This window comes from Scyliorhinus canicula, chromosome 7, assembly GCF_902713615.1.
Source record: "Scyliorhinus canicula chromosome 7, sScyCan1.1, whole genome shotgun sequence".
Lineage (NCBI taxonomy): Eukaryota > Metazoa > Chordata > Chondrichthyes > Carcharhiniformes > Scyliorhinidae > Scyliorhinus > Scyliorhinus canicula.
Genome location: NC_052152.1, coordinates 62,190,630 through 62,203,045, shown reverse-complemented (window position 1 = coordinate 62,203,045; position 12,416 = coordinate 62,190,630). Strand labels below are relative to the sequence as shown.

At 46.8% G+C, this 12,416-nt stretch overlaps 1 protein-coding gene across 3 annotated transcripts in view; it reads left to right on the top strand.

Moving 5' to 3' along the window:
* The window catches only part of LOC119969027 (cytochrome b-245 heavy chain), a 66,905-nt gene that overhangs the window by 45,656 nt on the left and 8,833 nt on the right, over window positions 1–12,416 (top strand). For 2 of the 3 annotated variants that reach the window (XR_005461283.1, XM_038802155.1), the window contains exons 9-11: window positions 2,706–2,959; window positions 5,781–5,940; window positions 10,581–10,729. Coding sequence is in view for 2 of the 3 variants with exons in the window: in XM_038802155.1 (XP_038658083.1) it covers window positions 2,706–2,959; window positions 5,781–5,940; window positions 10,581–10,691 (525 nt within the window). In the remaining variant the exon portion in view is untranslated. Of the gene's footprint in view, window positions 1–2,705; window positions 2,960–5,780; window positions 5,944–10,580; window positions 10,730–12,416 lie in introns of all 3 variants that reach the window. The other variant, XM_038802154.1, reaches the window with a different exon arrangement.

The following is a 12,416-nucleotide window of genomic DNA, read 5'->3' as shown; positions in this document are numbered from 1 at the left end:
GCCACATGGTCAGCCAGCCAGTTCACCGAAAGTTCAATGGCTAATATGCTGGCTCTGTTGTGAGTATATTAAAACCGCTATTCTAATCCTACAAGCACGTGTCCGTAGAATTGTTGGTTCCAACAATCACCTCTGGTGTTCTCTCCCTGGACAGGGTCATTATCACATTCAGCGGGCACCTGCATGGAGCTAATGCTGTCCAGTGATTTCTCCTAGTGCTTATGGTGCTTCAGGCCCCGTTTTCTGCCCTCCCCCACAACTGGTATGTCCAGTCCATCAAGGAACCATTTCATCCCAGACTCCCCAATTGGGGGCTCTGAGGTGTACAGCCCTTGGTAGAAGGCCTTGAAGGTTTTGTTGATCTTTTCTGGTTCTGTTTCTAATGTGCCTCTGGTATCCCTGATTGGTGCAATTTCTCTGTTGGCTGCCTGCTTTCTCAGCTGATGTGCCAGCAGGCGGCTGGCTTTGTCTCCGTGTTCGTACAGGGTCCCAGAGCCTGGCGGAGTTGGTGCACTGCTTTCCTGGTGAAGAGCAGATCAAAGTTCCTTTGTAGCTCTTTCCGCTCCATCAGGAGCTCTACGGTCGGGGCCTCGGATTAATTATGGTCTACCTCCAGTAAGGCCTAGCCGCCCTTTCCTCCCTATCTCTTCGTGCTTTGAAAGCCATAATTTTTGAAAGCAATAATTTGTCTTTGTCAAAGCTAACAGACAGAGAAAGTGGGAAATATTTATATTGTGGAGTGAGAATGAAAGATGAGAATGAAAGACATCTTTCATTCTCACTCCACAGTGTAAATATTTCCCACTTTCTCTATCTGTTAGCTTTGACAAGAGTCATCGGACTCGAAACGTTAGCTCTTTTCTCTCCCTGCAGATGCTGCCAGACCTGCTGAGATTTTCCAGCATTTTCTCTTTCGTTTCAGATTCCAGCATCTGCAGTAATTTGCTTTTATTTATTTTAATCTCCAGAATTGGATTGAAAATTGGAAAACGTACCAGGAAAATTGTTCACGAGAAAAATTGCAGCCACAATGCATTGCTTCACAACATTTTAAAATCTGTGATATCATCCACAATACTCCTCACATTCAGTACATGAGCTAAGCAACAGAGTTCAGAAGAGGCACCAATTAGAACCTATCTTACAGAAATTGCCAAGGGGAAAACAAAGGAGAATTTCTTTTGGCACATCCCTTGCACCTTTTTCAGTAATTTTTAGAATGGAAGCAATTGCCCAGCTGGTATTGCGATTTTGAAAGCTATATTACTTGAGGAAAGAAAAGGGATCCAAAAGTGTATTTTTAAAAATAGACTCCAAAAACTGCAACTAATAAATACTCAACAGTATGATATGTAATCCAATTTATTTTCCTCTTCATTTTGAAGCAGCAACAACACATTGGGCGGGATTCTCCGACCCCCCCCGCCGGGTGGGAGAATCACCGGGGATTGGCGTGAATCCCGCCCACGCCGTCCTCCCAATTCTCCCGCCCCCTAAAAACCGGCCCGGCATGAGTTGCGGCGCCCGCCTCGGATAATAGCAGGGTCCGGCGCGACTCAATGGGAGCTGGGGCCACCCAAATTCTCCAGCCCACGATGAGCTGAAGTCCCACCTGTCTGTGGCCAGTCCCACCTGTGTAAATTAGAGTAGGTCACTTACCGGCGGGACCTGGCGGCGCGGGCGGGCTCTGGGGTTCTGAGGGAGTCGCGGGGGGATCTGGCCCCAGGAGGTGCCCCCACAGTGTCCTGGTCTGCGGGCGAGCCTGTGCCGTGGAAGCATTCTATTACTCCGCATCGGCGGCTGTGGTCCTCCGCGATGGCCGATGCGGAGACGAACCCTCCCGCGCATGCACGGGGATGACGCCAGCATGTGCTGGCGCTCCCACGCATGCGCTGACTTGCGATGGCTGGCGGAGGTCCTCCGGCACCAGTTGGCATTGTGCCAGGCCCCTATCCCGCATGCCAGTGGGGCGCCAACCTCTCTGAGGCAGGCCTAGCCCCTGAAGGTGCGGAGGATTCCGCACTTTTGGGGTTGCCTGACGCTGGAGTGGTTCATGCCACTCCGTCCCACCGGGACCCCCTGCCCCGCTGGGTACGGGAGATCCCGCCCCTGAAATTTAATATGAAGCATGTCCAGGCACTTCGCGGGAGCATTAAAAATAAAATGTCACCTTCTATGACTCAATGTCATATTAGGTCAGATGACCAAAAGCAGGCTCAATGAGGCAGATTTGAGGAGTATTTTAAAGGACTTAGATACTCCAGAGAATTATGGGGTTTGACGAAATTACACAGGTGTTGGGGGAGGGTGTGGGGAGCGATATGGAGGGATTTGGAAATAATGCATGGGAAGTTGGATGGCAAGGATCAGGATTCTGGTGGTAATAACTTCAAAGAAGCAAAATAAACAAAAAGAGAGCGTGAGGAGAGTTAGGAAGAAACTAAAGAAAGGCACAAATCCAGGACCGGCACATGGAGGATCTTTAGAGAAGGTTTGGCTAAGTGGGCAAGTGGAAGGGAAGAACAGTGTAGAGACATGAATGGTCCTGAGAAAAAGAAAGCAAATTCTCTACTGTTAGATTTATATTACCCAAAGACTTTATGCAAGAGGATTAATATTGACCAAGAATTGCTTGCTATTGTGTATAGTTGTACAATTCATTGCTGTTTGCTCAATCAGTTGTCATCGTATGCCTCTCCCCATAGGTTGTTACCCATCCCTCTAAAGTGTTGGAGCTGCAGATGAAGAAGCGGGGTTTTAAGATGGAGGTTGGCCAGTATGTTTTTGTCCAATGCTCAAAAATTTCACGGCTGGAGTGGCACCCTTTCACGTTGACCTCCTCTCCAGAGGAAGACCACTTCAGCATTCATGTGAGAAGAATGGGAGACTGGACTGACAGTTTGTTCAAAGTATGTGGTGGAGACCAAATGGAATTCCAAGAAGCATGGAAGCTCCCCAGGTAAGGGAACTAGCAAATTGCGGCATCCGGTTGATATTATTTCTGCTAGTCAATATGATATTTTAGAAAATAAATTACTGGGCAAATTCCACTAAATATTTGAGGAGTGATTTTCCCAAACTGGAACACCAAGTAGGACCAAAAACAGAAGATGCTGGACAATCGCAGCAGGTCTGATAGTATTTAGAATTTAGAACAGTACAGCACAGAACAGGCCCTTCGGCCCTCGATGTTGTGCCGAGCAATGATCACCCTACTCAAACTCACGTATCCACCCTATACCCGTAACCCAACAACTCCCCCTTAACCTTACTTTTTTAGGACACTACGGGCAATTTAGCATGGCCAATCCACCTAACCCGCACATCTTTGGACTGTGGGAGGAAACCGGAGCACCCGGAGGAAACCCACGCACACACGGGGAGGACGTGCAGACTCCGCACAGACAGTGACCCAGCCGGGAACCGAACCTGGGACCCTGGAGCTGTGAAGCATTGATGCTAACCACTATGCTACCGTATCTGTGGAGAGGGAAGGAAGCTAATGCTTTTAGTCGGGATGACGCTTTGTCAAAGCTGGAGAGAGCTGGAAATAAAGTCAGATTTGTACTGTTGTGGAGGGGGGGGGGGGGGGGGGGGGGGGGGGGGGGGGGCGGAGGCGGAGGCATGGAGCGGTGGAGCTGGCTAGAGGGCCAGCGATAGGTGGAGATGGACTAAGTATCAGAGACAAAAGGAATGTAAATGGAGGCAATTAAGGCTAAGGGTGCTGATAGTTGCACATAAAGAGATCAGAATGTGTGAATGGCAGAACAAAGGTGAGCAGTGTGTCAAAGGCCAACCAGAAACAGGGAACAGATGGCCCAAGTGGGGTGGGGGGGGGGGGGGGGGGGGGGAGGGAGGGGGGGGGGGGGGGACAATGTTGAGGGAAAAACAGAAATGAAAATAAATTGAGAGAAATAAAAATGGGGTGAAGGTGGAGTAGAGTGTTCACTCTGAAGTTGTTGAATACAATGTTCAGTCGAAAGGCTGTAATGTGCCTAATCAGAGGATGAGGTGCTGTTCCTGCGCTGGGCTTCACTGGAACTTTGCAGCAGGCCAAGGACGGACATGTGGATGTGAGAGCAGGACGGTGAGTGGAAATGGCTAGGAACAGGAAGGTCTGGGTCCTGCTTACGGACAGACCGAAGGTCCTCTGCAAAGTGGTCACCAAGTCTGCGTTTAGTCTCTCCAATCTAGAGTAGACTGCGTTGGGAGTGGCAAATGCAATAGGCCAAATTGAAAGCGGTGCACGTGAAGTGCTATCTCACTTGAAAAGAGTGTTTAGGCCCTGGGATGGTGAGCAGGGAGACGGTAACGGGGCAGGTGTTATACATTCTGTGATTGCCGTAGGAAGAGAGTGAGGTGCTGAGGGTGATGGAGGAATGGACCGGGGTATCTTGGAGGGAGCGGTCCCTGTGTAATCCTGACTGAGGAAGTGAGTGGAAAATGTATTTGGTGGATGGCATCATGCTGGAGTTGGTGGAACAGGCAGAGGATGATTCTTTGAATGCGGAGGCTGGTGAGGTGAAAAGTGAGGACAAGGAGGGCCCTAAGCTGGTTCTGGGAGGAAGGGGTAGGGGTGAGGGCAGAGGTGCAGGATGGGTCAAACAGGGCTGAGAATCCTGCCGTCCACAGTGGGTGGGAAATCCCGATTAAGGGAGGATGAAGCCATCTCTGTTTTCACAGTTTTGGAAAGTGACATTAGCAGAACAGATGCGATGGATGTGAAGGAACTGGGAGGATGGGATGGAGTCCTTAAAGGATGTGGGGTGGGATGAGCTGTAGTTGAGGTAGCTGTGGGAGTCAGTGGTTTGTAATGGAAACTAGTGGACAGTCTATCCCCGGAAATTGAAATAGAATGGTCAAGGAAGGGAAGTGTCGGAGATGGACCATGTGAAGGTGATAAGAGGGGTGGAAATTGGAAGCAAAATAAAAAAATCTTTCCAGGTCCAGACGGGTAGCAATAGTCACACCTTTGGTTTGGTGGAAATGAGACAAGTTAAAGGAGAAATTGTTCGGTGAGAGGATAAGCTCAGGCAGACGGAGGAAAGTGTTGGCGGATGGAGATTGTTTGGGCTTCTATTCAAGGAAGAAGTGGAGAGCCCCGCAGACCATCCTGGTTCGGAATGAAGATAAAGAGGGGTTGGACATCCATGGTAAAGAATCCCCCCCCCCCTCCCCCGCCAATAGGGGCCCCAGAGGGTAGGTATAGATTTCTGGGCACCCCTACTCTCTGACCCTACCTACTCACAAAGTCTTGCTGATCCCCCACCCCCACTCCTGTGATTTACCCAAGCGCTGGCGGGTGATCCCTGGGTTGTTCGATCTCTCCCTGTTGTTAGCCAGTCAGCTGCACATTTACACCTCTTTTGGAGGAATGGGAGACGTTGCTGGGAAGTGGGATGTTAGTGAGTCTAGGTTCTTAATACTGACCTGTCTCTCCACAAGAGATTCCCAGGAGGGAGGTTAGGCAGTTCCCTCCAGCTTTCCAACCAGTTATTGAATTTCACAATGTAGATCTCTGAAGCCCTGGCATAAAGTAATCCTAATTCCCAAACACAGTGACCCTGAAATGATGCTGCAGGATATGTTGACAATGTGTTTTTCTGAAATCTCTCTTTCCATTGCCTTAACAGAGACACTGACCCCACTCAAGACCTTCTCATCACCAATGTGCTCTTCCTCTCCTTTGGGAGACCCTGCCGATGGTCGAGATACTTTGGTATCAAAGAGATTACAATTGCTAGCAGGGTCATTTTTTAAACATGATGTTTTTGTTTCAGTATTGCAGTTGATGGTCCTTTTGGCACAGCCAGTGAGGATGTCTTTCTGTACGAAACCGCTGTCCTTGTTGGTGCAGGGATTGGAGTTACTCCCTTTGCATCCATCCTCAAATCGGTCTGGTACAAGTACACTCACTCTGATCCTGATCTCAAACTGAAAAAGGTAATCGCACAATGAGCACATTTACTACAGGAGATTTATTTTGCTTGCATGCATTGATTAGCAGAATGTAATTGATAATTGATAGAGCAGAAGATACTGGACAATCTCAACAGGTCTGACAGAACTGTGGAGAGAGAAGGGAGCTAATGTATTGACTCTTTGTCAAAACTAGAATGAACTGGAAATTGGAATTTATACTGTTGTGGGGGGTGGGGTGCGTGGAGCAGTGGGACTGGATAGAGGTCCAGCAATAGATGGAGATTGGCAAAGATGTCGTGGACAGAAAGAAAAAAGGAATGTAAATGGGGCGATAATGACTAAGATGGGTGCTGACAGTGGCACGTTAAGAGATCAGAATATGTTAATGAAAGAACAAAGGTAAGCAGTGTGTCAAAGGACAACCTGTAACAGGGGATAGGTGGCCCAAGTGGAGCGGGGTCGGGGTGGAGAGGAGACACAACGGTGAGGGGAAAATGGATGGATGGAAGAAATCAAAAGGAATTGATAGAATAAAAATGGGATGAATGTAGAGGAGATAGTTCACAGTCTGAAGTTGTTGAACCCAATGTTAATTCAGGAAGGCTGCAACGTGCCTAATCGGTAGATGAGGTGCTCTTCCTCTAGTTTGCGCGGGGCTTCAGAGGAACATTGCAGGAGGCCAAGGATGGACATGTGGACATGTGAGCAGGACAGTGAGTTGAAATGGCAATTGACTGGACAGTCTCGGTGTTGCTTGCAGATGGATTCAAAGTGTTCAACAAAGCGGTCACCCAGTCTACGTTCATCTCCATTGTAGAGTGGACCACATTGGGAGCAGCAAATGCAGTAGACCAGATTGAAGATGGCAGCATGGTAGCATAGTGGTTAGCACAAGTTGCTTCACAGCTCCAGGGTCCCAGGTTCGATTCCCGGCTTGGGTCACTGTCTGTGCAGAGTCTGCACGTTCTCCCCGTGTCTCCGTGGGTTTCCTCCGGGTGCTCCGGTTTTCTCCCACAGTCCAATGATGTGCGGGTTAGGTGGATTGGCCATGCTAAATTGCCCTTACTGTCCAAAAAGGTTAAGTGGGGTTACTGGGTTACAGGGATAGGGTGGAGACGTGGGCTTGAGTAAGGTGCTCTTTGTATGGGCTGGTGCAGACTCAATGGGCCAAATGGCCTCCTTCTGCACTGTAAATTCTATGATTCTAAGATTCTATGAAGGCGGTGCACGTGAATCGTTGCCTCACCCCAAAAGGTTGTTTAGGCCCTTGGTTGATGAGCAGGGAGGAGGTAAAGGGGCAGGTGTTACACCTGCTTTGATTGTATGGGAATGTGCTGGGGGAAGAGGGTGGCCTGTCTATTTTATTCATATTTTTAAGTGAGCCTCAGGAAACCAAGCAGGCATAAAAACAGAAAATGCTGGCAGGTTATGTGCTTCACGCACTTCCGGTGGCGACATGTAGAAGGGGGTCACATGTAAGGTAGCTCTCGCTAGAGTCCTTGGGTATGGTTCTTTTTTCCCGGTTCCTGGGGGTAATTGGCAGACCAATTTGTCCTATTTGAGAGCCTTTCGTGTGAGGATGTCAAAAGGCGTGAGCAGCATCCCTCCTGAGGAATTGAGCAAGGTGCAGAGTCCTGCTGGATTGAAGATTACAGAGGCAAGTTCGTTGAGTGGGCCGCTTTGGGGTTGTTCTTTGTCCCATCAAAAGGGTGGGGCTGGCTGCCATCTTGGGTGGGTTCTGGTTTTACAATTATGGAGGTTGGAGGTGAAATTCCCTCGCGATCAAAATGTCTGACTTGAAGGGGGAGTGTTTGATTGGTTACGTGGCATGTGCGGGGGTTTGGAGGCCCAGTGAAGCAAGCAAGAGTTTTCTCTCATTTGAAGAGTGGAGGGTCGATGTGGTGCTTTTGCAGGAGACCCACCTGCGGCTGGGTCCGAAAGGGTTGGGTAAGTCAAGTGTTCCACTCGAACCTTAACAGCAGGACCCGGGGGAGAGGCTATACTAATTAATAAAAGTGTTTGGCTCCAGATGGAAAGGTGGTAGGGGATCAGAGTGGCAGGTATGTCATAGTTACAGAGACATTGGAGGGTAAGTTGTGATTTTAGCGAGCGAGTACGCTCCAAACTGGAATGATGTAGAGTCGATGAAGAGGATGCTGGGAGCCATACCAGACATGGATACGAACTAGCTGATCTTGAGGGGAGTTTGGCACTGCATTCAGAACCCTAAGTTAGATCGGTCTAAGCCAAAGCCATGGACACTTTCAAGGGTAGCAAAGATACTGGTGGTGTTAATGAAGAAGATGGGTGGAGCGGATTTGTGGCGGTTTTTGCACCCTGGAGACAGGGAATTCATCTTTTGCTCTCCGGTGCACAACGTGTACTTGCGTAGCAACTTTTTTGTGATGAGGAGGTCTCTGCAGTCAGGGGTAAGGAAAGCGGAATATTCTGCAATCGTGATTTGAGATCATGCTCTGCACTTGGTGGATGTGGTCGTGGAGGGGGGGGGGGGCTAGCCCAGTGGACTCGCGTGGAGTTTGGATGTGGGGCTGTTAGCAGATTTGGGATTCTGTGTGAAGATGGCCAGGGTGATTGATGAGTATGTGGAGTTTAACAAGAATGGGGAAATGTTGCCCTCGGTGCAATGGGTGGCCCTGAAGGCGGTGGTGAGAGGGGAGATAACCTCGCACAAGGCACAGCTTGATAGAGACGCAAGGAAAGAGCGACAATGGTTGTGGGTGAGATCATTGAGGTGGGCGGAAGGTACTCAAGTGACCCCACTCCAGAGCTTTTGGCTAGTAGAAGGAAGTTGCAGATGCAATTTGATCTAGTATCTGGTGATAAGGAGGTTCGCGAGTTGTGGTGCTCGAGGAAGGTAGCATACGAATATGGGGAGAAGACCAGTTGCCTCCTGGCTTGTCAGTTGAGGCGGTAGGCAACCTCCCGAGAGATGGTCCAGATTTGGGATTCAGGTTGGGAACTTGTGTTAGCACCGGCGGATAAAGTCAACGGGACTTTTGAGGCATTTTACAAGAACAGGTCTGAGCCGCCAGGGACGGAGACGGATATGCAGGAATTTTGGAGGGGTTGAAATATCCTAAGGTAGAGGAAGAGGATGGGGAAGGGTTGGAGAAGCCATTGGGGGTGGAAGAAGTCCAGACAGCAATTGGGCACATGCAGACAGGTAAGGCGCTGGGGTCCGATGGGTTCCCGGTAGCATTTTATAAAACGTTTGCTGATCAACCAGTGCCGTTATTGGAGATTTTCTGTTAATTGTTCATGGGATGTGGGCATCACCGGCTGGCCCAGCATTTATTGCCAATCCTATTTGTCCTTGAAGTGACAATTAAGAATCAACCACATTGCTGCATTAGCAGCAGAATTCTCTCGTCAATGGGATTTCCCATTGAAGTAAGTTGCCACAAAACCCGCAGGCGATGACCAGAGAATTACAGCCAGTATATTTAACATACTACCAGTGCTATAAGTCAACGTCTCTTTATTGGTTTCTTTAGACTAAATTTTATTAAGATTCTTGTTTCATTCCTAGTTAACATTGCAAGATCAGTAGTAGTAAATTAAAAATCATTTTTGCTGCTGTTTCATGTCCTTGAGACTGTTCCCACGTTCTCCTGATACTTTTAAATCTATTGCTAGATTCTGAAAACCATTGTTGATCATATTTTACTACCACAATTGTACACCCCAAAAATTAAATCAATTTTCTCCATAAACCTGTACCAAAAGCCCTTTTTTAGCTTGTTGGGTCTCATATGGCACTTTCTTTCACACAGTCAGATCATTTATTCTTGCCAATAAATAAGCTGAATGGCTATCAGAAGTACTCTTATTCTCTTAGTAATACAGAGCCTGAACATTTCTGAAAAAAGAGCTTCAGAAAAATGTCTCTCTTTTTCACAATGTACTCTAACTTTTTTTTGTTTTCTTGTAAAGAAATATGCAGTTTTAGATAAATAAGTTCACCATAAAATAAGTATAACGTAGTAACATGAAATGTTTAGTCCAGTTAAACACAGAAGAACACTTGGAGACTTTGTGTTTCTCTTGGTCAATGTGGGCATGTGCTATGCTAATAAGGAAAACACGCGCATTCTGGGGCAGCATGGCAGAGTCTGCACGTTCTCCCCGTGTCGGCGTGGGTTGCCTCCGGGTGCTCCGGTTTCCTCCCACAGTCCAAAGACGTGCAGGTTAGGTGGATTGGCCATGCTAAATTACCCTTAGTGTCCAAAACGTTTAGGAGGGTTTATTGGGTTAGGGGGATAGGGTGGAAGTGAGGGCTTAAGTGGGTCGGTGCAGACTCGATGGGCCAAATGGCCTCCTTCTGCACTATATGTTCTATGTTCTATTCTGGGTAAGATAACGGGGGATCCTACCTTTTCGTTTTCGCATTTGGTAGTTCTGTGATGTAGAAGTCCAAATCATTGGTCTTCTCTAATAACCTGAAAATGATGGGTAACGCTCTCAGACAAATAGAACGGCAAGCCATAAAATCAAATTAAACTGCTTGTTGGGCGAAGCAATAGCTGAAATGGCAAAAACAGTTGGGGAAAAATGATATTGACAAATTGTGAAAGGTAAAAAAAAGATAAATTACACAACTGACACAATACAACATTCTCGATCTTGGTTTCTTTCTTAGATCTACTTTTACTGGCTATGTCGAGAAACCAGTGCCTTTGAATGGTTTGCTGACCTCCTCCAGTCACTCGAGTCACAAATGCTTGAAAGAGGCAATTCTGATTTCCTGAGCTACAACATTTATCTCACTGGATGGGATGAAAATCAGGTAATTATTTATTATTGCCAGCAAACTCATCCAGCAATTTTATCAAGGAACATTGATGAAAAAAGTATCTGGATTCTTGTTCATCTCCTCCTTTGCCTTGCAATGACCAAATGATAGAATGGTTATCCGACCGGCCGCATGGTGGCACAGTGATTAGCACTGCTGTCTCACAGCTCCAGGGACCCAGGGTTCGATTCTGACCTTGGATGACTGTATGGAGTTTGCACGTTCTTCCCATGTCTGTGTGGGTGTTCTCCGGGTGCTCCGGTTTCCCCCCACAGCCCAAAGATGTGCACGTTAGGTGAATTGGCCATCCTAAATTGTCCCTTGGTGTCCAAAGGTTAGGTGGGTTTACAGGGATAGAGCAGGAGATTGGGCCTAGGTAGGGTGCCCTATTGGAGCAGCGGCCAGTGCAGACTCGATGGGCCAAATGGTCTCCTTCTGCACAGTAGGGATTCTATGATTCTATGACAATAAATTGTTTTAGCTTTAGTGGGAGGGAAGATCATAACTTATTCTCAATCTACGCTGAATTAGCCCATATCAGTCAGGTCAGCAGTGAATACACTGTAACTGACCTGATCATTCCAGAGGTACATAAAAGAAAGTATGGCTGATTAAGAATTCTGCTAATGATCCCCATCCAGACATAACTTGTCTTGTATCAAGTAATTTAGCTGCTGACATAGTATCACTAATCAAATATTTATATAATTCACCATACTAACCTATAAATGTCTTTCAGTTGATCAATGTTTCTTTATTGCGGAAAATGATTTGGTGAGTGCATTAGTGTATGAAGACACTGCACCCCTGAAAGTGGAAGAGACTATTGCTTAGTTCAGCTTCATCATATTCCTGTGAAATAAACAAAATCATAATACTGGCATGTCTTTGGGTTCACAGAGATTTTACTTAATTTCATATGAGAGATGATTAGGATCAATAAGGTATGTGCCACCAGTGTATTTACTTGTGCCTCACACATATTTTGGTGGGTAATGTATTATTACAAAGGTTCTGGTCAGAAAGAAAATGGAAAAACATAACTGGAACATAGGATTTAGGAGTTTAATTAATTGTTCACTTAGTGCGCAACAACATACTTTCCATGTCAAGCTGTAACTTTAGTATTTTTGCACATCTAAAGGCGGGTGGATAAATGGAACAAATTGATTCATGTATTCTAAGCATGTGGATAAATTTAGTTCAGATCTTCATCAAGAAAAGTTCTTGTGACTCAAACGCCCCCAAATATTACAGCATTGTAAGTTTCCAGTAACCCAGTCAGTCACTCTCAAGGACTTTTGGATGTTGAAATTGGGTAAATTTTAAACCACAGATATATATAGTCTACACACTCAAGTTTGAGAAACTGTCATATGGTGGAGATTGTCTGGTCATAACACACTAGAATCCTACAGCATAGCAGACGGTCATTGTGTGTCGGTTCTTTAAAAGAGCGATCCAGTTTAGTTCCATTTCCCCAGCTTTTTCCTCCATAATCCTCCCAACTAGTCCTTTCCATATCCAATTGCCTTTTGAAAACTCCTATGGAATACCATCTCTCCGGTATTGTCCAAGTGCATCTCCACTCTATCGTCTTTCAGATCTTGATATCCTTCCCTGAAATGATGCCCCAAAACTGTACACAATACTTAATATAGGGTCTAAACAATGATTTGGA